General features: G+C 47.9%; 1 protein-coding gene across 4 annotated transcripts in view; it reads left to right on the plus strand.

The window, feature by feature from the left end:
- RNF144A (ring finger protein 144A) overlaps window positions 1–20,086 on the plus strand; it is a 113,265-nt gene extending 93,179 nt beyond the window's left edge. For all 4 annotated transcript variants that reach the window (XM_084791863.1, XM_084791861.1, XM_084791860.1 and 1 more), the window contains exons 5-8: window positions 2,474–2,681; window positions 3,742–3,889; window positions 9,208–9,297; window positions 16,211–20,086. In XM_084791863.1, coding sequence (XP_084647989.1) covers window positions 2,474–2,681; window positions 3,742–3,889; window positions 9,208–9,297; window positions 16,211–16,342 — 578 coding nt within the window. In that variant the 3' untranslated portion in view covers window positions 16,343–20,086. The remainder of the gene's footprint in view (window positions 1–2,473; window positions 2,682–3,741; window positions 3,890–9,207; window positions 9,298–16,210) is intronic.
- Window positions 20,087–22,482: the final 2,396 nt, after the last annotated feature.

The following is a 22,482-nucleotide window of genomic DNA, read 5'->3' on the forward strand; positions in this document are numbered from 1 at the left end:
AATCCTGAGCATTCGTGGGCTGTGGGAGCTCCCTGGGGATTTCCCTCCAGCACGTACCTGAGGACTGTGAGGCTTTTAGGGAGCTCCTGCTTGGCCCCCCCCCCCAAGCCTGCAGGGCAGCCCTTCTCCCTGTACCCCAGCTCCGTCTCTGCACGTGTCCTCATGCTCAGTGGCCATGACGCTTCTTCAGACAGCAAACATTGACACCTAGGTTGGGCAGTAGCTACTGTTCTTTTGCTCCGGTGTCAGGGGCACCTCGGAGGTTGCGTAGTATTGTAATGAAGTCCAGTCACTGTGGAATGCGGGTTCTTAGTCTACAGTTCCCTTGTTGTCACATGCACCATCTCAGGCCCTTTCCTTGCATATCAACGACACCCTTTTTATGCTTTTTATGAACTCATCTTAAAAAATAAGGCAAGCAGTACTTTCTCTGATTTAAGAGTCAGCCAGCCATGGCTGAGAAGGCCAACCCATCTCCAGCGCCCAGCTGCTATAATTAAGGTTTCCTCAGAACCTTCACTTATGGGCTGGTCAGTCTGCTTTTAACCTCAACACCAAACCAAGTAGATGTTATAGAAACCCAAAAATCACACGGTCCATAACGACATAAGCAAACTCCACCCTGCCCTTTACAGATGTTGGCCAGCCACTGCACAAGTGGCTAAGAGCATCACTGAGCTTATACCTGACAGGCTTGCTTCTTCAGCACTGACCTGAGCATCTCCTTTCATTGAAGGAACATGGAACCCATAGAAAGGTGCACACATGTGTATGAGGCCAGGACTCTGCAGCATTAGGCCTTGTAGCTGAGGGTTTATTTGGCTCACAGCTGGACATTTTATAAGTCCATAAGTTATATATGTAGGGAAGGCATGGTGGCGGTACTGTGAAGGGGCCAGTCACACTGCATCTGTAGTCAGGAAGCAGAAAGTAATGAGTATCTGTTCTTAGCTTGGTTGCTCCTGTTTATTCAGACCAGGACCCCAGTCTGTGGAATTGTGCTGCCTGCATTTCAAATGAGTCCTCCCACTTAGATTATCCTAGTTTAAAAGCCCCCTCATAGACACACCCAGAGGCTTGTATCCTAGGTGACCAAGACTCCTGTGGAGTCAACACTAACATCACAGCCCTCTGCACTCAGTCTGCGGGGTGTCCCATTGAGATCTCGGAGTGCCTGTCTTTGATTCGGGCAATCCACGGCCACCTGGTGTAGGTTTGCAAGCAAGCCCTTTTGCTACTTTTCTCAGCAAAATCCAGAGCTCCCTGGATCGCTTCTCAAGAACAGCCTGACTGCAAAGCTGAGGGCTAGCAGCCTATGTAGGCTTGAGGAGAGGGTCCTATAATCAGCTGCCCTGCCCTGGTTCCTACGGGAATGTTAGCTTTCTGTTTGTGGCTCCAACCACACCTGGTGAGAGTTCAGAGTCCACTAGAGAGGAGCGAAATCGAGATGGCCGCCTGGCTAGCTGTGGAGGGCAGCTCAGGACGAATTATAAACGCAGGACTTGGACCAGGATGTGAAAGAAGAGGAATGCCACCATATCCTGTTTTTAAACTAAACTTCCTGACCAATCCCATCAAGTCAGGCCTTTGCAGTAACTCGGGCTTAATAATGCAGTGAAGACAAGGCATTAGTTTTACCCAGTAGTTAAGGGCTCAGACTTGGCAAGAGAATCTCTCTTGGGCATGTGAACCACCCTATTAAAAGACTAATTGTGAGCAAAATAAGATGTCTATGTCTGGAAATGCCATAACAAAATCCATGGTTTTGTATGATTCCTTTAAAAAGTAAGGCAATAAGACTAATGCAACAACTTCCTTCCTTCCTTCCTTCCTTCCTTCTTTTCCTTCCTTCCTTCCTTCCTTCCTTCCTTCCTTCCTTCTTTTCCTTCCTTCCTTCCTTCTTTTACTTCCTTCCCTCCCTCCTTCTCTCCCTCCTTTCCTTCCTTCTTTCTTTTCCTTCCTTCTTTCCTTCTTTCCTTCCTTCCTTCCTTCCTTCCTTCCTTCCTTCCTTCCTTCCTTCCTTTGCAAGTGACTATGGGGGAACGTGGCACTGGGTGGTATGGTTTCAAGAAAAGGCTCTCACTTGACTTCAGGAAGTGTGCTGGCTGTGGCGGGGGCACCAGGGATGGATTCCAGACAGGGATCTGGTCATATCGGCACCCAGAGAAATTGGGCTGGGTGAAAGCTTCTCCAGAGTGTAATGGAGCTGGAGGTTAGGAGGGCAGGAGGGGGAGCCCTAGACACACCAGGTACAAGGGTGAAAAACTGGGAGATATTTTCATGGAGTTGGATGGACACAGGGATCGGTAATAAAGTGTCAGTCTATCTAGGGAGTGTCTGTTCTGGGTCACCTAGATGTCCTCCATTCTGCCTGCCTCAGGCAGGGCCCCAGAGGGTGTCTCCTCCATGCTCACCCTCCCCAGCACCCATGGTGTCCTGAAACTGCTTTTTGCCCCCTGTCTCCTTGTACTAGAGGTGCTCTTTGACCCTTGCCGGACATGGTGCCCAGCGTCCACCTGCCAAGCCGTGTGCCAACTCCAGGACATTGGGCTGCAGACCCCCCAGCTGGTACAGTGCAAATCCTGCGACATGGAATTCTGCTCCGCTTGCAAAGCTCGCTGGCACCCTGGCCAAGGCTGCCCAGAGACCATGCCAATCACCTTCCTTCCCGGGGAGACCAGGTACTAGTATGTAGGAGCTGTAGTAGAAAGAGTGGGCTGGGAGCTGAGAGCTGTGGGCTGTGGGCTGTGGGGGGCTGTGGGCTGGCGGAAGAGGTAGGCGTTATTCCTTAAAGTGCCACCTGAGAATTTGTGGCTGTAAATGCACTGACACACTCCTGCCTCCTAAGTCTCCTTCAGACCCATGGTTTACTTGTGAGGGCATCCTGACCCTGGATATGTAAAGATGCATAAGAACACTCTTCCTGCATGAAATGTTAGAGGCACACTGGGCTACACACCCAGATGAGTTCCCTTGGTACCTACAGTTACCTTTGGTTAGAGGCAATTGGAAATGGGAATGCAGGAGTAAGCACACTAGGCGCAATAGGTGTGGGATATAAGCGTGATCACTAGTCCGTCCGCACCTGAAGCGATGAGCCCCCAAGCTCTCTACACTTCTGAGTCTATTAGACTATGGCAAAACACTAGTGTGTTTCTTCCGCCTTGCGCCTCCCAATCAAATAGCCCAGCTGTTTGCCCAGGTGGACTTTGTCGATGATATTAATAGAGTGAATCATAAGAAATTGGTTATACTAGGGGCATTTCTCCGGCCCCCCAACAAAATTTATACTGTCATGTAGTTCAGCTAGGCAATGTAGCTGTGACATGAAGACATGAAGACACTTTCATGACTGCCTACTCCCTAGCCAAAGGGTTCCTGACATGACCAAAGTGCATAAAATTTATTATCCACTTTTTGGGAAATGCACACATTTGTGAATCCCCAACACTACACCTTGAATTCTCCCATTATAAACTTTGAGCTGCATATTAGTTTTCCTTTAGAAATAGAAAGTTAGGTATGTGCTGATGTTGCTTTTTGTTTCCTTCCGTTTTGCCTTAATCTAGCAGATTCATTATATTTTGGCTATTTGTTTCCTGGAGTTTGTTTCTTCAGCTTTGTGTCGCTTCCTTTGGTAACAAGAGGGATGGGGTCCCTCTGAGAAGAGCTTCCAGGGCAGCCAACTGCTGGGTTTCTCTTTATCACCACTGCATGATCCTTACAGTATATCTCTCACAGCTCCGCTTTCAAGATGGAAGAGGGCGACGCACCCATCAAGCGCTGCCCCAAGTGCAGGGTGTACATCGAGCGGGATGAGGGCTGCGCACAGATGATGTGTAAGAACTGCAAGCACGCCTTCTGCTGGTACTGCCTGGAGTCTCTGGACGTAAGTACTCTGCAGCCTCACGTGGCAGCCATGATCTCTGGGTTCAGATATGCGGGAGGGGACCAGCCTTGCCCAGGGAGGCTGGAGGCCTTGCTGGTGACAGAGAAGTAGCCCTAGGGGGTTGATTCTCCTGTGTTTGTGGGAATCTTGGTTCCCTGAGGTGATGGGTGGTCACTAGTGCTGGGTATAGAAGCTTGGGGTTCAGCTTTGCTTTGAAGAGTGTTGGGGGTCTCTGCAAAATACCAGAGTAACAATCTGTGTGAGGCAAGAAGGAAGTGACTCAGTAGCCGGTGCTGGTTCAAACTTCTAGAGTCTGACCATGGTCAGTTTGATTTAAGTGCATTTAAGTACAGCACACTGTTGACATCTGTTTCTTGATGTAACACAATCCTGTGTACACAAGGAGACACAATTACGTTGAAACTCTCCTCAAAATAATGTCACTTCTTCCACGAAGATGGGCTCTAGAGATAGGCTACATGTGTTGTCTTAAGGGCATAAGGGAGGATCTGATGAGGTCTTGGTGATGTGCATAGCACAGAGGTCATCTACACTATTAGCATCTCTGGTCCTGGTTGGGAGAACTTGAGGAATAGAGATAGGTACACAGATCACCCAGGCTATTGACCACCTCCACTCCCCAGCCTTCTGGGTAGAAAACAGATTATACATCCTTTTCTTCGGAATGACAACCCTGCATGTTTAACATTCATGATTTTCCTAGTGCTAATCTGTGAGCACAGGACCTTTGTGCTCTCAATGAAAGAAGAGATGCTTACTATCTTATAGTCTGGCACCTTAGGGTCAATCCTAATGAGCCTGGCTGTTTGTGATAGGGTGCTATGGACTGGGTGCTGTAGACAACAGGCATTTATTTCTCACAGTTCAGGTGCTGGGGAGCTGGCCTCTGGCTACTGGCAGATGGGGTCCTGATGGGGCCCTTCCTGGTCCTTTGATGACTGCCTTCTCCCTGCACATGCTGGGAAGAGCAAGCTCTGGTCTCCCCCAAAGATACTAGTTTTTTTCAGGGACTCCATTCTCACGACCTCATCTAAACCTAATCACCCAGAAAGGCCCACCTCCTGATACCACCATAATGAGACTTCTAATTTGGATGAATTCCAGAATTTGGGTGGTAGGAAGGAGGCACATTTAGTTAGTAGAACCATGGGAAAAATGAAAGTACACACAGCAAAGCATGCTGGGCATTGGGAAGTTTCTATGCCTCATCTACATAGAAGGGAAACATATATTCCCTTTGTTATCAGCCAAGATAGAAGTTTCTAGCCTAGTGTACCAGCCTTCTCTCATATGATCCCTGTCAAGCCCCTTATGCTGCTGTTGCTGCTGCTACAAGGGGTTCTTACTGTTTTGACCACCGCCCCCCTTCCCTATCCACACACAGCAGTCTGTGCAGGAAAGTGAGGTCCAGGCTTCAGGATGATGAACGGCAGTGTGAAATAGGGTTTTTATTCTGACCCACCTGCTGTAGCAGGGACATGGTCACAGCAGAGATTTGTTTTTTCTGGAGTCACCTGACATGGTGAAAGCAAAACCTATCTGTTTCCTATTCTCTTTCCTCAGCTGTATTGCCAGCTGGGTTTAGTTTCCTCTCTGTTGCTGTGATAAAGTGCTTTGATCAAAAGCAATTTAGGAGAGGTTTTATTCTGTTTACTTTTGGAGGGTACATTTTGCAGTTACATCAGGGAAAGTGCTTGAATAATCACTGGAAAACTTCTACTTGCTGCTTCACTCCCAGGCTGGCTTCCTGATACAAGCTAGGGCATCTGTCTAGGGAATGGTGCTGCCCACAGTAGGCTTCACCCGCCCACATCAACTAACAAGACAATGCCCCACAGACAGGCCCCCTCACTTAGAACTTCTTCTTCAAATGACTCTAGGCTGTGTCAAGGTGACAGTTGAAGCTGGTCAGGAGGGCATCTTTCCAAAATGATGGTGTATGGTGTTAAGACTTTATTTTTAAAGAGTTTAATAATGTATACTTCGAAAGAATATCCTTAAGTAGTGGATTTAAAATCACATATTAAGCATTGTAGTAAGCAATAGTCCAAGTGAACTGAACTGAGAGGTGTCTATATCTATTCTGGACAGCAGAGATGAATGTGTCCAACTCCTTAATTTTAGTAGGAAGCTATGAGATGCTTCAGGGCTTCACTCACAAACCTAAATTTACAATGAAATCATGTCTTTAAGACCCAGTGACCATCATTTTCTGCCATCAACTTGACTGAATTTAAAAGAAAAAAAGCTCCTAGGGCATTAGAGTCACAACTGTGTGTGTGGGTGTGGGGGGTGTGGTGTGTGTGGGGTATGGGGTGGTGTGTGGGGGGTGTGGGGGGGGTGTGGTGTGGTGTGTGTGTGTGTGTGTGGGTGTGTGGGTGTGGTGTGGTGTGTGTGTGGTGTGGTATGTGTGTGGTGTGTGTGTGGTATGTGTGTGTGTGGTGTGGTGTGTGGGGTATGTGTGTGTGTGTGTGTGTGTGTGTGTGTGTGTGTGTGTGTGTGTGTGTGTGTGTGTTTTAAGGGTGAAGATTAACTGAAAAGGAAGTTCCCACCCTGAATTCTGAATATGGGTGGATGGGTGGCTCCATCCTCTGGGCTATAACCCAGATAGAATAAAAGTGGAAAAGGAAAATGCCAACTAAGCACCAGCACTTGTCTCTGTGCTTAGCAACGTGCCTGCGTGTGAACAAGCAACCTCATGCTCCTGTCATCCAGCCTTCCCAACCACTCTGGACTGCATACTCAAACCACAAGCCCAAACAAACCCTTCCTTCTGTATATGGCTTCTTGCCCTGTGTTTGACCACAGCAAAGAGTGAAGTACCAGTGCAGACCTTATGAAAGTCCTCAAGTCTAGAAGAAAAGCCACCTTCAGTGTGTGGCCATCATGCTCAGCTGCACCTGGGCAGTTATCCTTTGGTGGATGGTAGGTTACTATGCATAAAGTTAGGCAGGCCAAGGGAAGGGGGGGTCTCACAGCAGGTGGAAGTGGCCAGATGCAACTGTGGGAAGCAACGTCATGGTGTTCAGGGTCCAGCCCCTCTGTGGTGGGTCATCTTGACTGTCAACTTGATAGGATTTGTACTTTCTATGGCAGCACATTTCTGAGCATGTCTGTGAAGGGGTTTCTGCATGGGGGTAGTTGAGGTTAAACGTGGGTTGGAGCTCCTGGGCTGCACAAGATGGGGGAAGCTAACTGACTGGCTGCAGTCTGACGCACTGCCTCAAGCTTCTGTAGGAAGTCATGTCTTCCCCACCATGATTGAGAGAAACTTCAGACTGTGAGACAAATGGTCCCCTCCTTAAGTTATCTCATAATAACAAAAACATTAGCCAACACACACTGCCAGGCAGGAAGTCGTGTGGCATTGAAAAGGGCACATCCTAGAGAGAGCATTTTTTTCATGGGTGTGAAGTCCACTACACAGAGTGACATGGCACTGGAGGCTAAAGGATGGGGTTGCTGGGGACATAGGGTTGAGCAAGAGTTTGTTTACATGCCAGGAGAACAGGAGATGTTGAAACTAGCAGTGACAAAAGGATTGTGCACGCACACCACACACACACACACACACACACACACACACACACACGCATAAAGGGAAAAGCTGAAACTACAGTGGAGCCATGACATTCTCGGTTGAGAACGTGAGGTTGATGTTGAAGGCTTTGACCTCCAGCAGGGCTTGGATATCTGACAAAGCAGCCATGCAAGGACAGATTAGATCAGACCCGCTTAGGGAGTCTGGAAAGTGGGCTTGCCCCTTGCCTATGGGCCAAGTATTATTACCAGAATTGTTAGGTTCAAAGCATGGACTTCAGTAGCTCTCACAACTAGGTTTGGCTACCCAGCTTCAACACCCCAATTAAAGAAGCAGAGAGATGTACTCAGTGTGCTCGTACTGGGAGGAGGAGCTGGTGAAGAAGTCCGGCAGCCCCACCCTCACCTCTGTGGACTCCATCTTTGTGGTACTGCTTTAAATAGAGGGCAAGAAACCAGACAAACTTAGCAGCCCTGCCCAAGGTGTGGTTCCCACCCATCACTGACCTGTCATTGTCTGAGCTCTAGTCTCTGCTGCAAGGTAGCATGAGACACTGCCAGAAAACGAACTCTTCCTGAGAGAACCCTCCATACCAGGCTGCAGCCTATTTCTTCTCCCATCATGAGTCTCCTGGGGAAATCCCTGGGAATTCATTGTTTTTCAATAGTCTTATAGCCAGAGGTTTTTTTGGTTTTTTTTTGGGGGGGGCGGCTCTAGTTTTTTCTCTTTAGAATATTTCTGCCTCTGCCTGGGTGGTCGCCATATCGGTGGGGTGCAGTCTGGGAGTGTTCGTTTGCCACAGGTTGTCTAGGGGGTTTAGATGACCAGTGCCCACTTTCAAGGGTGGAGGTCAGTAAAGACTTTAAAGTAGCTGGTGCCCGTTGGCTTGGCTGGTGTGTGCTTTTTCTTAAGGACCTCAAAGCTTTTAAAGAACCCACAGAATAAGATGCTGTGATAGGCAGACTGGGAAAATGAGACAAGTGCACTTAAGCTATTCTCTCGGGTGATGTACATTAACATCGACGTGCAGGGAAAGGCAGTAAGACTCCAAGAGGAGAGCTCTCAGCAGGCTGAAGTGGCCAGATGGAGTTCCAACAAAGACATCTGCAGCTGCAGAAGGCTGGGAGCTCACCTGTCCAGGGAAGGTGAAAACGGCAGCTGAGCTTCTGCCTCCAGTGGTCGTTGCCTGGAACTGCATCATCAAAGCCAGGGTTTACTGCCATATAGCTCTATCTTGAGACCAGTGGAGGCTTGACCTTATGTCAGAAAGCTCCAGGGTGGTTTCTCTTTCAGCACAGGAGAGGCAGGCCAGCTCCACCAGCTCCTACCTCTAGCAGTGTTGATCTAAGAGGCCTGAAGTTGGGGGGTCTTGGGTGTCTCTGTTTTCTTGTCCTTTCAGTCATATTAGATACCACGGTTGTTCTTTAAAGGAAGCTTCCCATTGGTGGGGATGAGCTGGGTGCGGTTTCCTACCTGTCTCCTGTGTTGGTGATGGCCAGGCAGGGCCTCCTGTGTGTGCAGGCCAGGAGAACACCTGTCTGATACAGATTAATGTACACTGAGTGGCAAACATCCTCAGAGGGGCCCAACACAATGTGCCTTCAGCTCAGGAACCTGGCAGTCTCGAGGTGACTGTCCTGAGAATGTGAGGTACAGCCACCTGGAAGGAGACATGGACCAGACAGTTCCCTGTACATTGGGAAAGGGTTCCGGGTCCAGCATTCACTGTAGACCTACTTTTCTCTGCCCTTCACAGGATGACTTCCTTTTGATACATTATGACAAGGGGCCCTGCAGAAACAAGCTGGGCCACTCCCGAGCATCAGTGATCTGGCATCGGACGCAGGTAAGAGGCCGCCCACCTGGAACTCTGATCTCAAAGAAAGTGTGTGTGTGTGTGTGTGTGTGTGTGTGTGTGTGTGTGTGTGTATGTGTGTGTATGTGTGTGCGTACATTCTAGAAGACTTACCAATGGGAGGTGATGCTGATGGGCCTGGTTGTCCAGTGTTTGTAACTCCTTGTGCTTGGTGAAGATCTGTCTAGGGCTGCCCTGAGAGACACAAGCAGGTTGGAAAGGACGATGGGGACATAATGAAACACTTTTGCTGTCTGTGGAGTCTGTAAACGGCTCTCTTTTAGCTGACTCAGCGGAGTTGAACTATAGGTTGAGTGGTATTATCACCGGTGTGCCAGGCCCTTCTGGGAGTCGGAGCCAGACATGTAATCTCTACGAGCCTTCCTTCCTTCTACTCGGTGGAAAGGGTAGGAATGAGGAACCAGCAGACTCAGCCACAATATACATCAGCCCCAGAGTGCCGGTCGGGGACGGGGCCCTTCGGTGGAGTGGGTGGGAAGGTTCCTTACAGGTTAGTGCTACTTCTGAGTTTCAAGGAGCACTCCTGTGTGTAAGCGGGACAGGAGAGAGAGGACAAAGGCAGGTGAGGAGCTGGGATTGTGGAGGGACAGATCCATGTGGACAGTGGGACAGGGAATGTGGGTTTCACCTGAAATGTCACGTCAAGGCCATGTCTCAGAGGACTTCACAAGACCTCGCAGAAGTTGGTAACATCAAAGTGTTAGGACAGTGGAGTCTGCAATACTCCCTGGTTGCTGAGGAAGGAGCTTCTTTCACAGGCTTTCCCAGGAGCCCTCTGAGGACACCGTGCCAGTTCATCTGAAGACAGACACCCACTCTCAGGACGGTAGCCGAGAGTTGGGAGCACTTCTAAGTATAGTTCCATTTCCTTGGCACTCCTAGCTACAGGTTAATGGGGGATGGAAGCCCATGAGTGTGAGTGTCTGCAGCAGGGCTGAGGGGGATCCCCGCAAATGTTACTTAGGAGCAGGCAGTGCTCCCAGCTGCTGACCAGGCCTGATGCCCCCTATTCATTCCCTGACAGTAGTGGGTTTTCAGTAGCATCTTCTATAAGCCTCTCTGTGGGAGAATGTCACTCACGGTTGTGGTTGTAGTGTTGTCCTCAGGACTAGTGTATGATGCACAGCCTTTCAGAGGCACGCAGGCTATAGCTGAGGGAGCACAGGGCATCAGAGATTGGATTTGGATCGAGATAGACCAAAAGCAACGAGCAAGCCAGTGCTTAAGGATAGGGAAGGTCGTCACAGCAGTGATCTGAGTATGTAGAGTAGCAGAAGTGAAGGGCAGACACGTGGCCACACAGGAGGGAAGCAGTCCATGGAGGGCCTTCCTCTCCTACGTGCATTTGCAAGCAAGGCCAGGCCCTGCGTTAGGACCCTGCAGTTTTCAGTATTACCCAAACCCAACACACCACAGAGTGGCCATGACCCCGAAAGACCCCTTCATTCTTGTGGTTTGCCTGCCTTAGTGGCTTGCCTGAAGACGTCCTGCCAGCCTCCTGGTTCTGGATCCAGGTGCACCTTCCCCATTTCCTCTGTGGACAGGCTCCCTGCCTGAGCCCTGCTCTCCTCAGACTTATTAATGATATCAGGAGACAAGAGTTTTTACCACCTTTCATCTATGTCCTCATGAGATTGTTATCGGGTGTTTGCTGAGCACCCAATATTGTAAGGGGGAACTTCAGGAACCTGATCTAGACTAAGCAGGGGTCTGGGGCCTCATCTTTTCTTCTTGTGCTTTTGGACTTGGCATAAAACCTTCTGTGCTCTTGTGCGCCTGCAGAGCCTTGGTGTTCATTGCATCTCTGCTTCATGCGCAGCTCTGCGATGCCACTTGCGTTCCACGCAGCCCATTTAGGCTTTACGTCTGCTCCAGATATGTGACATCACCTCCCGTCTCCGAGGAAGAGGGTGTGCCCCCTTCATGCCTACTGCTCCCACGTCTGCCTTCCCCGCCCCCCCCCCCGCCCTAAACCCTGCATCTGTTCTGCATCTTGAGGTACATCAGTTTGTCCTCGATGTACCGTTTTGCTCATCCTTGTAACCTCAGAGCCCTGGTCCTGTTCCCACAGCAGAGAGATGCTTCAGACGTGGTCGTCAGATGAAGTGAGGCTTCAGCTTGAACTGTAGTATTGCTTCTCTATAGCACCCACGTCCTTCCTTCTTTCTTCAGCCGCTTCCTGGATGGGTAGCAGGGTTGAGGTAGGGTAGCCAAGGTCTTGGTTCTGTCTCTTCGGGGTCTGTTCCTGGTGAACTGATGGAGGTGGAAATAATAAGTTTGTGTGTCCCCACCTAGAGGACCGAACACCTGGGTGTGGGGACACTGGTGACATCTCTGGAGCTTCTGCTGAGAAGACAGACAAGCTCCATTGAGATAAGTAGACAGGAGCCCAGAGCAGCGTGACGAGGGAAGCAGAGCCCAGTATCAGGGGCATGGTGTGAAATGACACGTGCGCAGTGGCTGGAGAGGGCATCTGCGCTCTCGAGGGGCCCACACACTACGAAGTCCACCTTTGAGAAATGGGTCCACGAAAGAGTTCATTTCTACTTCCTCTGACTGGTTTTACTATGTCTCAAGTCTGGCTTGCTGCTGTCCTTCTAGGCTGCTGCTGCATTGCTGGCCACACCTTACTACATGCTATGCTTTGAACAAAATCCAGTGAGCCTGAAAATTCTTCATTTAGAGGGTTCACAGGTTGGGAGCCAGGAGTTCATGTAATATTGCCAGGCAGTGTGAGAAGCGGAAGCCAGGGGATACCTGCTGTTAATCCAGGCTAGAAGCCTGACGTAGAGCAGAGCGAAGTGGGGGTGAGGGTGGCAGTGAGGTGGGGGTGGGGAGCATTGCTAGGAAAGATCACGTGTTCTGAAGGTTGCAACTTGCAAAAACCACCTTAAATAAGGAGAAAGTATGGGCAGAGACTCAGAATGTGATGGGTCAGCCTCACGGTGCATTTGGCATGCATCTGATGGTAGTTGGGACCAGATAAGGGCTAGGAAGGGAGAGAGTGGGAGGCTACAGGGTAGGCTAAGGCTGACATTGGGAACCCACAGAAGGTTTAGAGCCCCAGAATAAAATGTTCCAAAGGTCTAACTTAAAGATACCCCATGTCACATGTAGCGTCATCTGCACCCCTACAAATTGGGAAGTGCCAGCACTTGGAAGCCTCGCAACAGCCTGATGTCCTTTCTCCTCCTGTCTCCCACTCATATCTCTTCCATCCATCTTGAAACTGCTCCAGTCTCGTCTCTTGCACCCAGAATCTCTTGAGCACTCAGCACATTGCACAGCTTAAGCTGGGGCTTTTGGCTTTGGTCTGACATCCATAGGTAGACACATGCAGCACGCTGACAGCTACTGGAGTGCCTGCTGCGGTCTGCATATGCATCGACCAAAGTCCTGATGTCAATGCTGAGAATGGGAGTTCCTGGAATGCCTCTGTCTTGTGGCTGAGGGCCTTGCTCAACTCAGACCTCCATGGCGTTCATGACAGGCCTCAAGGCTAGCACACTGTGACCACAGTGCTGGGGGTGTTGTCCTCAGTACATAATATGTTGATTTTGTGAGCTCGTGCTTCCTTGCTCTTCTTTGTTATAAAGTTTACTAGCATTGTTCTAGGAGATTCAGGGGGCTTTCAGCTAGCTTTTTATCAGCTTTCTGAGCATAAAGTATTGCACACTAAATACATTTTACCCAGTCCCCTTGTCAAATGCTGTATTCCAACACAATTGCAAATTCCTTTATTTTGCCAAGGTTTTGAACAATTTACATTGTCCTGAGTTTACACACACACACACACACACACACACACACACACACACACGGTCTTATGGGAAGATAAACACAAGTGATAAACAGGTGGTGGTGTCTGGCAGGCTCTGGTGATAGCTATGCACAGAAAGAAATGTATTAACTGAGTCTCAATTGATGATGATGGCTACCCAATATCCAGACTTATTTTGAACATTTAGCATAAGCCCCACTGGGGAGTGTCTGCTGCCTTTGCTCCATCACCATCCCAGATACAAGCTGAAGCACCTAAGAGCTGGACACACTTTTCTTTTCTCCCCCAGAGTAAAGCTTGTATTTCAGGACATGGGCATCTTCCAGGAGAATCTTATCCAAGCTTCCCTCTCCTGTGAGCAACCAAGAGGGCCTTTAAAAAAAACAAAAACAAACAAAAAACAAAACAAACAAACAAAAAAACCTCAGGCCTAGTCCAGCTAAGAGCCAGAACTCATTTCAGGCCATCAGCCAGCCAGTTTCTGACTATGTACTCCCTTGCGTGTGTGAGGATCTCCACACCCCATCCCTAGGCCGAATGACTGGGGTTCCTCAGAATTGCTTAACAGCTGTTAGGACGACCATCTGAGGCTGGAACGATATTGAGACCTTTGGAAATACATATTGGGTCCTAGATTTTGCATCTGTAAAATGAGAATACGAAAACCTGGATGCAGCAGCACACACCTGTGGTCCCTGGTAGGAAAGTGGAGCCAGGTCTTGCGAGCCACCCGCTCTAGCCAAACCTGTGAGCTCAGGTTTAGTGAGAGACCCTGGCTCAAAATAAACAAAAATAGTAAATTGGAGAACAACTGAGAAAGACCTCTGACTTTGGCTAGTGACCTCCACACATGTGTGCACGTACCCGCACGGCTGTGCACACAAACAAACAAACACGTTTTCTAAAATGAGAACATCAGGCTAGATTTTAATTCAAAGACTTAGTGAGATTCCATCGTCGCAGGCCTGATTATGCCCCGTAGTGAGTGAAGTTTAAAATGCTTTGTTCACCTTTCCATATCTTTGATTTGAACTCGGTCTTCCCAAGTTCTGAGATGAGAGCTTTGGCTTATGAAAGTCACGAGGAAGCCTGTTGTCCCGCAGCTCTCAGTGCTTGCCAGTGCTGATGTCACTGTGTATGTAGTGACCCTCAGGACCCTGAAGCCATCCTCTGCCACCCACACGGTGTGGTCTAGGTCCTGATCATCAAGACGTGTTCCAGTGACTGTTTTTGTTTTGTGCCGCTCACTTTTTTTCTTTTCTCCTTCTGGTGATTCCTGCAGCCATCAGTCACTAGCTGGCAGTGGCTTGATAACTCAACTTACCAGACAGCGTATAAATGCAGACAGGGCAGATGGACGAGCTGAGAGGAGGTGGTATATTACTGACGAGAGTGTGAGCATGTGGTCACGGCTTAGGCTGTAGAGGGTGTGTGGCTTCTCCAAGGCTGGCAGTCACCTGCCCGCTGGGGTTATCAGGAACTCCAGCTGACCTCAGCTGACTTCACTGTGCTCTTTCGGGCCTTAAGTATCAGGTATGCATGTGATTTTAAAAAGTAAACACATGCGTGTGTGTGTGTGTGTGTGTGTGTGTGTGTGTGCACCTTAGTGCAGGAGCCTGCAGAGAGAAAGACTGCATCAGATCTAGAACTGCAATTACAGGCATTCGTGACCTGCCCAGCGTTGGTGCTGGAAACCCAGTCAGGTTCTCTACAGGAGCAGTTTGCATGCCTAAGTGTTGAGACACTCGCCAGCTCCCACAGTCTACGTGCGGGTTTTAACACGTCGTCACCTGACCTGGTTGTGGGTTCCCACCACCAATATTATATTTATCAAGTGAGCATTGCTGGCTGAGGCTCGGAATCAGCACAGCCTCATTTATCTATTCCATGTGATGTCTTTTTACCAAATGTGATCTTATTTATAAATGTGGGCATGTATGTGCACTGTGGTGTATGTACATGTGTGTGGTTTGTTTCCAGGGAGATTTCCACTGAAGGAATTCTTCCCTTCATGTATGTTTGATGCCTCACCTTATAGTGGGCCTTAGAGATCATTTGTTGTTTCCAAAGCTGAGAAAACAAACTTAGGGGAGTCATGTACTTATCATCTTGAGCACTAGGTGGCAGTCTAACTCCATATTCAGCTCTCAGTAACAAGCATGTGGCTGACCTAGGTAAGGCTATGGAAAGAGGGCCACGTTCGTTTGAAACATCCCCACTGCCTGGTGTAGGTGTCATCAGGTCTGCATTTCGGCCTTAAACCCAGAATGAAAAAAAATGAGTTTTTTAAAAATCAAAATACAGAGCAGTCCACGGTGGGTTTTAAATTACAGAAAGGCAAGGCTAGCTCAGTGTAATGTCTAACGTCCCACGGCCCTGCCATTAGTTCCTTCATTAGAAGGGTCTTGTCCTTGCCCTCTTACACATTAACCATCTGGGGATCTTTACCATCGCAGCCATTTCCTGTCCTCTAGCAAAGGCAGGCCTCTGTTTCTTGGGCGACCTTTTCCTGGAACTAAACCCACTTCCTGTGAGGACTTTGATGAAATCTTGGTCTTTTTACTAGACAGTGTTCTCCTGGAGTGGATCATAGGCGCCATGTCTTGCTGTATGTAGCTAGACAACATATAACTGACAATGGTTGCTCAGGGAGAAATCACTAAGTAGTTGAACGCACAGAAGAATGGATTGGGAGAAGAAAAAGGAAAGGGAAGGAGGAAGGGAGCACAAGTAAATAAACAAATGGTTGATTGGATACGGAGGGGGAGAGATGGGTGCATACATGGATGATGAATGAGTGGGTTGATGGTGGATGGATACGCGCATGGCTCCGTGGATGGGTGGATGGGTGAGTGGGTGAGTGAATGCATCGACAGGTGGTTCGTTGGATAGATGAATACATGGAATGGATGGTTACATAGGTGGATGGTGGATAGACAGATCCATGAACGGATGGATAGATGGATTGGTGGGTGGTGGTGGGTGATGGGGGTGAAGGTTGGTGGTGGTGGGTGGTGGTGGGCGATCCTGGTATGGTTTAAATTTCCACTATAAAACCCGCAGAACTGCCCTCCTCATTTCTCCTCTTTGTTTCCCTTCTAGGTGGTGGGAATTTTTGCTGGATTTGGGCTCCTGCTCTTGGTGGCCTCCCCTTTCTTGCTCCTTGCCACACCTTTTGTACTTTGCTGCAAATGTAAATGCAGTAAAGGTGACGATGATCCATTGCCCACCTAGAGGACAGTGTGCTGCTGGAACAGACCCCCGCCTCGGGACGTGTGGCTCCCCTACCCCCCACCCCTACCCCTCTCTCACTAAACATGTTTCTTGCCTTATGCGCCCCATTGAGCTTCAGCGTCCGGCTTGCTGCAGGGATGTCAGGGATGACATCAGCAAGTAGGCAGAGGCCTCCTGGGTGTCAGGGGAGGCAAGGGTTGCAGAAGCAGGTGGGGTGCACCCCACAGAGTCATTCTGTGTCTTCAGACCTGGCCAGAGGTGGCATCAGCTGCATATCGGGCAATTTTCTCCCCCTGGCCATAGACTGGGAATGTCCAGTGGGAGTTGACAAACCCATTTGGACCAAAGGGTCACCTTGGCTTCCAGATGGCACCATGTTGTCAGGAGAAGTCTTCAAGGTTTAGCATTCTCATCAGCCAGCACCTGGTTATCTGACTTGAGAAAAACCACCCTGTTTGTGACAACTGTTTTTATTCCTAAAAGCATTTAGTAAAATCCTTTTTAGAAGGCATTTCCCCCCTGTCAACTGAGCAGTGAAAATCAACAAGGTGCATATAAACCATCCTATGCCTTTTTTAGAAACGTGCATTTTATGAAGTTATAGATAAATGACTTTTCTGGCCTGATCTCTTTTTTTTTTTTTTCCCAGAAGCTACAGGAAGCCTTATGCACACTTTGTCTTTTTCTTGGAACCTGCTGTAATCACTTTTTGAATGCTGTGAGCTGTGTACTGTTACCCAAATGGGCCCCCTGTTGTCACATTTCTTTGAAGATACTGACACATTTAAGTGATCATCTCTAGCTTTATGTCACTCCCTCTCTCCCTTCTCCTCCTCCCCCAGTTGAGCTCACAGGCCCACCCCTTTAGTCCTCTGTCTCCCAGGTGGCAGCAAATGCCTTTGAATATCTTTAAACCAGATGTTTTCCTCTGAACTGGGTTTTAACTTCAAGTGAGTGTTTTGACTTCTTGCCCCACCTTTTAGGTAGGCAGCAAGGAGGCAGTGTCATCAGTCTCTGGGGAACTCTTGGGGGCCGGGTGGGAGCTCTCTGAAGTCTTTGCATTGTTCAAATGCTTTTAAGTAATTTGAAAAATCATGTGACTCACACAGTGTCAAGCCTGTAGTTAATTAACCAGTTTGTTCTTGCTAGGAAAAGAAAAAGCCGAGAGAAAGAATGGAAGGAAGGAAGGAAAGGAAGGAAGGAAGGAAGGGAGGGATCCTTCTGTCTCACTGAATTTTTCTGGTGTGGGGAGGTTTTTTAATTGATCTTCCCCTGGGCTATGTGACAGTTTCCATGTCAACAAAGTGCACGATGATAAGAAGAAGACACAGGTACTCCAGCTATTGGCTCTGAGAATAGGAGAGTGCTTTCTTTCAGAATTGACTTTCAAAGTCTAGTATGCTTCCCAGGAATGGGATGGAAGCTAGGAGGCTTGGGGGGGGGGGCCTGGCCTGAGGGCTTAGCTTATTGAGCATCCTACCTTTGTGGTGAGCAAACAAGTGCTCTCATCTTGGCCATCTGTCTACTGCCAGTGCATCCTTAGTGACCTCTGCCAGGGCATCCTTAGTGACTTCTGCCAGGGCATCCTTAGTGACTTCTGCCAGGGCATCCTTAGTGACTTCTGTGTGACTCTGCATTTGCATGGGTCAGTGTCAACTCCTAGCAGACACTCCCTGCCCAGAAACGGCTTCACTTTCTTCATTTTAATTGGCAACGAGTAGCTTAGGTAAAACAGAACCACTGCTTTCTTACCCACTGGTATTGATTCTCTTTATTAAGCTAAAGCCATTTAGAAGCTCAGTCTGCATCAAAACCACACTCAGAACGTCCGTCCTCTGGTGGATGCAATTTACAGCTTCACAAATCAGGTGTGCCCTCAGCTAAGACCTTCCTTCTGGGTGAAGCCTAGACCTTGAGCCTCTCTCTGTGCTTGGAAACATGGAGAAAGGTGGCCTGGCTTTTCTGGAAAGGGCTGGCAACTCCATGTGAGCCAGTAGCTGGGATTTGAGACCTCAAGCCTGCGATTTGTATGTGAAACTATCTGACCACCGCCCCTTAAAATGCCTGTCAGGAGTGTAGCAGTCCTGGGTCCTCTTTCCTTCTTGCCTTCCTTTGCTAGCCGCTGTCTGTTTTATGGCTCGGTGGCATTCTGTCCTTGTGGGAGTGACTTCAGCTCAGGCTCCCTTATCAAAGATGGGGTCACCTTATGTCTAGGAGATTTCTCTGGATGTTCACACACCTCTGTAAACCCAGCTACTCATACCTCAGCCTACAGCGGACTTCTTAAGCACATGGCTGGACACAGGTGTGAACCATAGTGATACTTGGGTGAAACAGGTGTGGTTAGAATAGCCCTGTCTGCCCTGGGACTTCATATCAAGCACACTTAACTCGGTTGGATTTAATAATAAAACCTAACTTGTCCTTTCCCTATAGAAACACCAGCAGGATCACATTGAAATCCATAAACTTGCATTGTTGCCTGTGGGAGTCCCTTTAGTAGAGGGCACCACACCCATTCATTACGGACGTTCAGCTTGAACCATGTGTGATGTGAAATGCACGTGGAACAGTGATGCAACTGGTCTCTCTGTCAGTCCTAAGAAGTCTGAGGGTTCTGTGATCACTTGTAGCCATTTTCTTGACAGAAGAAGACCTGCGCTTGTGGAAAAGGCTGTAAGTGGCAGGCCATAAGGCTATCCAGTAGAGCTCCACTGAGGACTTACTGGCCTGCGGGTTGTCTGAGGCTGCTGGGCAGTTGACCATGATCTTACTGGGAGTACTTAGCTGCACCAAACTCAGTCCTGCACCCTGTGTCCCAGGCTATGTCATGATAGGTTTCCGTGGAGGACAGGGTGACAGCTCCTTGCAAGGACAGATTTGGATTCCATTAGTTATGGCCCGCCTCACTACCCAGGAGCAGCTCAGACTGTGGAACCAACACTTGCTCCCCTGCCCCTTTTGAGAAGAACACATTCTCTCTGTAGCATATTTTTGCATAAAATGGATGTGAGACCCCAGCCAGTTCCCAACTGAACACAACACATGTGGGAGGAAGGATAGTCAGGTTTGAAAAACTGACTTCAAGATGAATTTATCTTTTCCACTGGAGTCAGAAAAGGGAAAAGCTGTTTTATGAATTAGAAAAGTGTTTCCTCCATCAGTCTTTAAAAATTAGGGTATTGGAAAAACCCAGGGAGGGCTTATTTTGTATACATCCCAGATTCCCACTGATTAATAAATACACCTGTGAATATATATATAAATCACAATGAAATCATCAAGGGAAACCATTTTGCATGTTATACAATTTTATGAAGGTTTCCTTAAAGAAAAATACCAAAGCTTCTTTCTCCCTCACAATGAACCCAAACCCTTATGAAGTTAAATGAAGGTGAAGAAATTATGACTGGCTGTTGCCAAAAACTCAACCAGGAGGGGAAGGCCTTATGATCAAACAATTGCTGATGCCCAGTGACTAGGCTCGCCCGCCCGCCCCTTTGGTAATTAAACTCCCCTGTGGACTCCAGCCTTCCTGACTTGTATAATCCTGTCTTCCAAGATGCCAGGGCCCTTCAGTTAGGTGTAGCTGTGTGCCACGTGCCTGACTTTTCTTTTTCACTTGGCTTACTTTGCCTCGGGTGTATTTTAACCTTGTATAAAAACATGCATGTGTCAGTCCTGCGCACGTGCACTTGTATTCATTCTGTAGTTGACAAATGGTGGTAAGACCAAACAAACAAACAAACAAAGAACAAGAAAATTGCATTTGTGGTTTTGAAATGTGAGTACACTTTGTACCACTAACACTGTGATGTATCCGAGCTGTTTGAATGCCTTTTCATGTTGTGATTTGTACTTTAGAATCCTATGGAAACATTTGATTTATAATTTCAACATATATTTTAAACGTATTGTGTCTTAAGTAGTCTTCTGTCCCCTTTCACAGGGATTTCTTTTTAAAGATATTTTGGCTGGAATACAGGTGATTTTATTTGATTTTATTTTTTATTTTTATTTTTTGCAAATCCCGCCTGGCTCCATCTTCTGTAGCTGCTTCATTGACTAGCCTGGAGAGCGGATAACAAGTAGAGTTGGAGGTGGGAGGGAAGAGGGGGATCTGTATCCTGAGACTCTGTTCATCACCAAGACAAAATGCCTGACAGAGCAACTTAGGGGTTATTTTTGGCTCATGGTTTAAAGGGATGACAGTCCACTGCAGCGGAGAATAGAGGATGGGGTCTGAGGGAGCACGAGTGTGTCCCTGAGACTCTTTACATCTCAACCAAGTAAGAAACAAGAGAGGGAACTTCTGGCACTCACTTGGTTTTCTTCTCTCTCCCTTTTTATTCATTCTTGGATCTCAGCTGCATCCCCGACTTTTCTCACTGGGGAAGGACTTCTTCCAGTTCACAATTTGGGGACATGACAGAAGGAGTATGGGGCAGCTATTCACATGGTACCCACAGTCATGAGGGCGATGAGGGGGGAGAAATGCTGATGCTCAGCTTGCTTTTTCCAGAAATTTGGTTCACGACCCATTTGTGGGATGGTGTCGCCCACATTCGAGGTGACCTCTTCAGTTAAACCCTGATAGGGTCACCCTCATAGATGCATACCCAGAGGTCTGTTTCCATGGTGATTCAATGATAACTGACTATCACCCAGCCCATGAGATCATAGCTCCCACATCCAGGGTGGACCTTTTCCCCTTCGTCCATAGAAATGGATCCATAGACATACTCAAAGTGAACTTCACTTATGACCAAGGCGTTTCTTGATCCACAAGTTCACCATGGAGATTAATCATTACAGACTCCCTGAAGAGTAGTCTCCACTCTCAGATGCCCAAATTATCTAGATAATGGGGCAAGTCAGCTATTGGGCTATCCCCTTATTTCTTGTGGTGCTGAAGCAGTGTTACATCCCCAGGAAGCCTGCTGCATATGACATCACATCCATGTGCACTTCCCACGTTGCCATACTTTAATGAGGATGCTATAAATACTAGCTGCATTATTTCAAAGCTGTAAAAGGCCCATAATATAATACAGACACTTCTGATAACAGAGGAGCCATCTTTCCAAATCGACAGGGTCCCCTCCTGTACTGGAATAGGCAGATGACAAGATCCCTTACATAAGATAGTGAAGCGCTTGCAGTCCACTTGCACACATCCTGCTGTGGACTTTCGCTTATCCTTAGGTTACTCAAAGCCTAATACAATTCAAATGGTGTATTAGTTACTTTTCTGTTGCTGTAATAAAATACCATGAGCAAAAGCAACTTAAGGCAGAAAGAAATTTGTTTTGATTTATCCAGAGAGCTAGAGTCGTGGCAGGGGATGCATGCTTGGAGGTGGGAGCAGGAAGCTGATAACACCTCATCTCCATAAAAGAAGCAGAGGGAGACAACAGGAAGTGTGATGAGGCCATAGACACTCAAAGCCTGCCCCCAGTACAGTACTTCTCCAGCAACCCTGTGCCTGCTAAAGCTTCTAGAACCTCCCCCAAATAGCATCAGCAACTGGGGACCAAGTGTTTAAATATGTGAGCTGTTAGGGGACATTTTTCATTCAAATCACCACAATTTCTCTGCAAGTAGTTGTTAAAGGGGAATGTCAGCAAGGAAGACAGTCCACACATCCAGTGCAAGAAGTAACTTTAATTGTTCCTGCATATCTTCCCCTCCATGGTTGGTTGGAGCTGCTGACAACAAACCAAGTGAATAGAAAGCCAAAATTTAGCACATGTCACTTTGAGTTTTTCATCTGCCTCATCTAAACCTCATAGGATAATATATACCTCATCTAGGAACAGATAATCAGTTACTTTCCTTGTATTTAAGTTTAAAATAAGCCCATAGTATTAAGACATGGGTTGAGGGATGGGTACTCTGATAACTTGTTCATATGAGCACCAAGGGCTCAGTGCATTCGTTACTTGTCTTTTTCTCCGTGACAAAAAAGAAGGAAATGACTATTTTGCTCCACAGTTCAAGAATGCAGTCCACTACGGCCAGGGATGAGGCAGCCAATCACACTGCATCTACAGTCAGAAATAAATAAATAAATGCTAGTCCTCATAGCATCTACTCGTTCCTCATACTCCCAACCCAGGTAGCAATCTAGACATGCTTGT

Source organism: Acomys minous (genome assembly GCF_964271855.1).
Source record: "Acomys minous genome assembly, chromosome: 8".
NCBI classification, from domain to species: Eukaryota; Metazoa; Chordata; class Mammalia; order Rodentia; family Muridae; genus Acomys; species Acomys minous.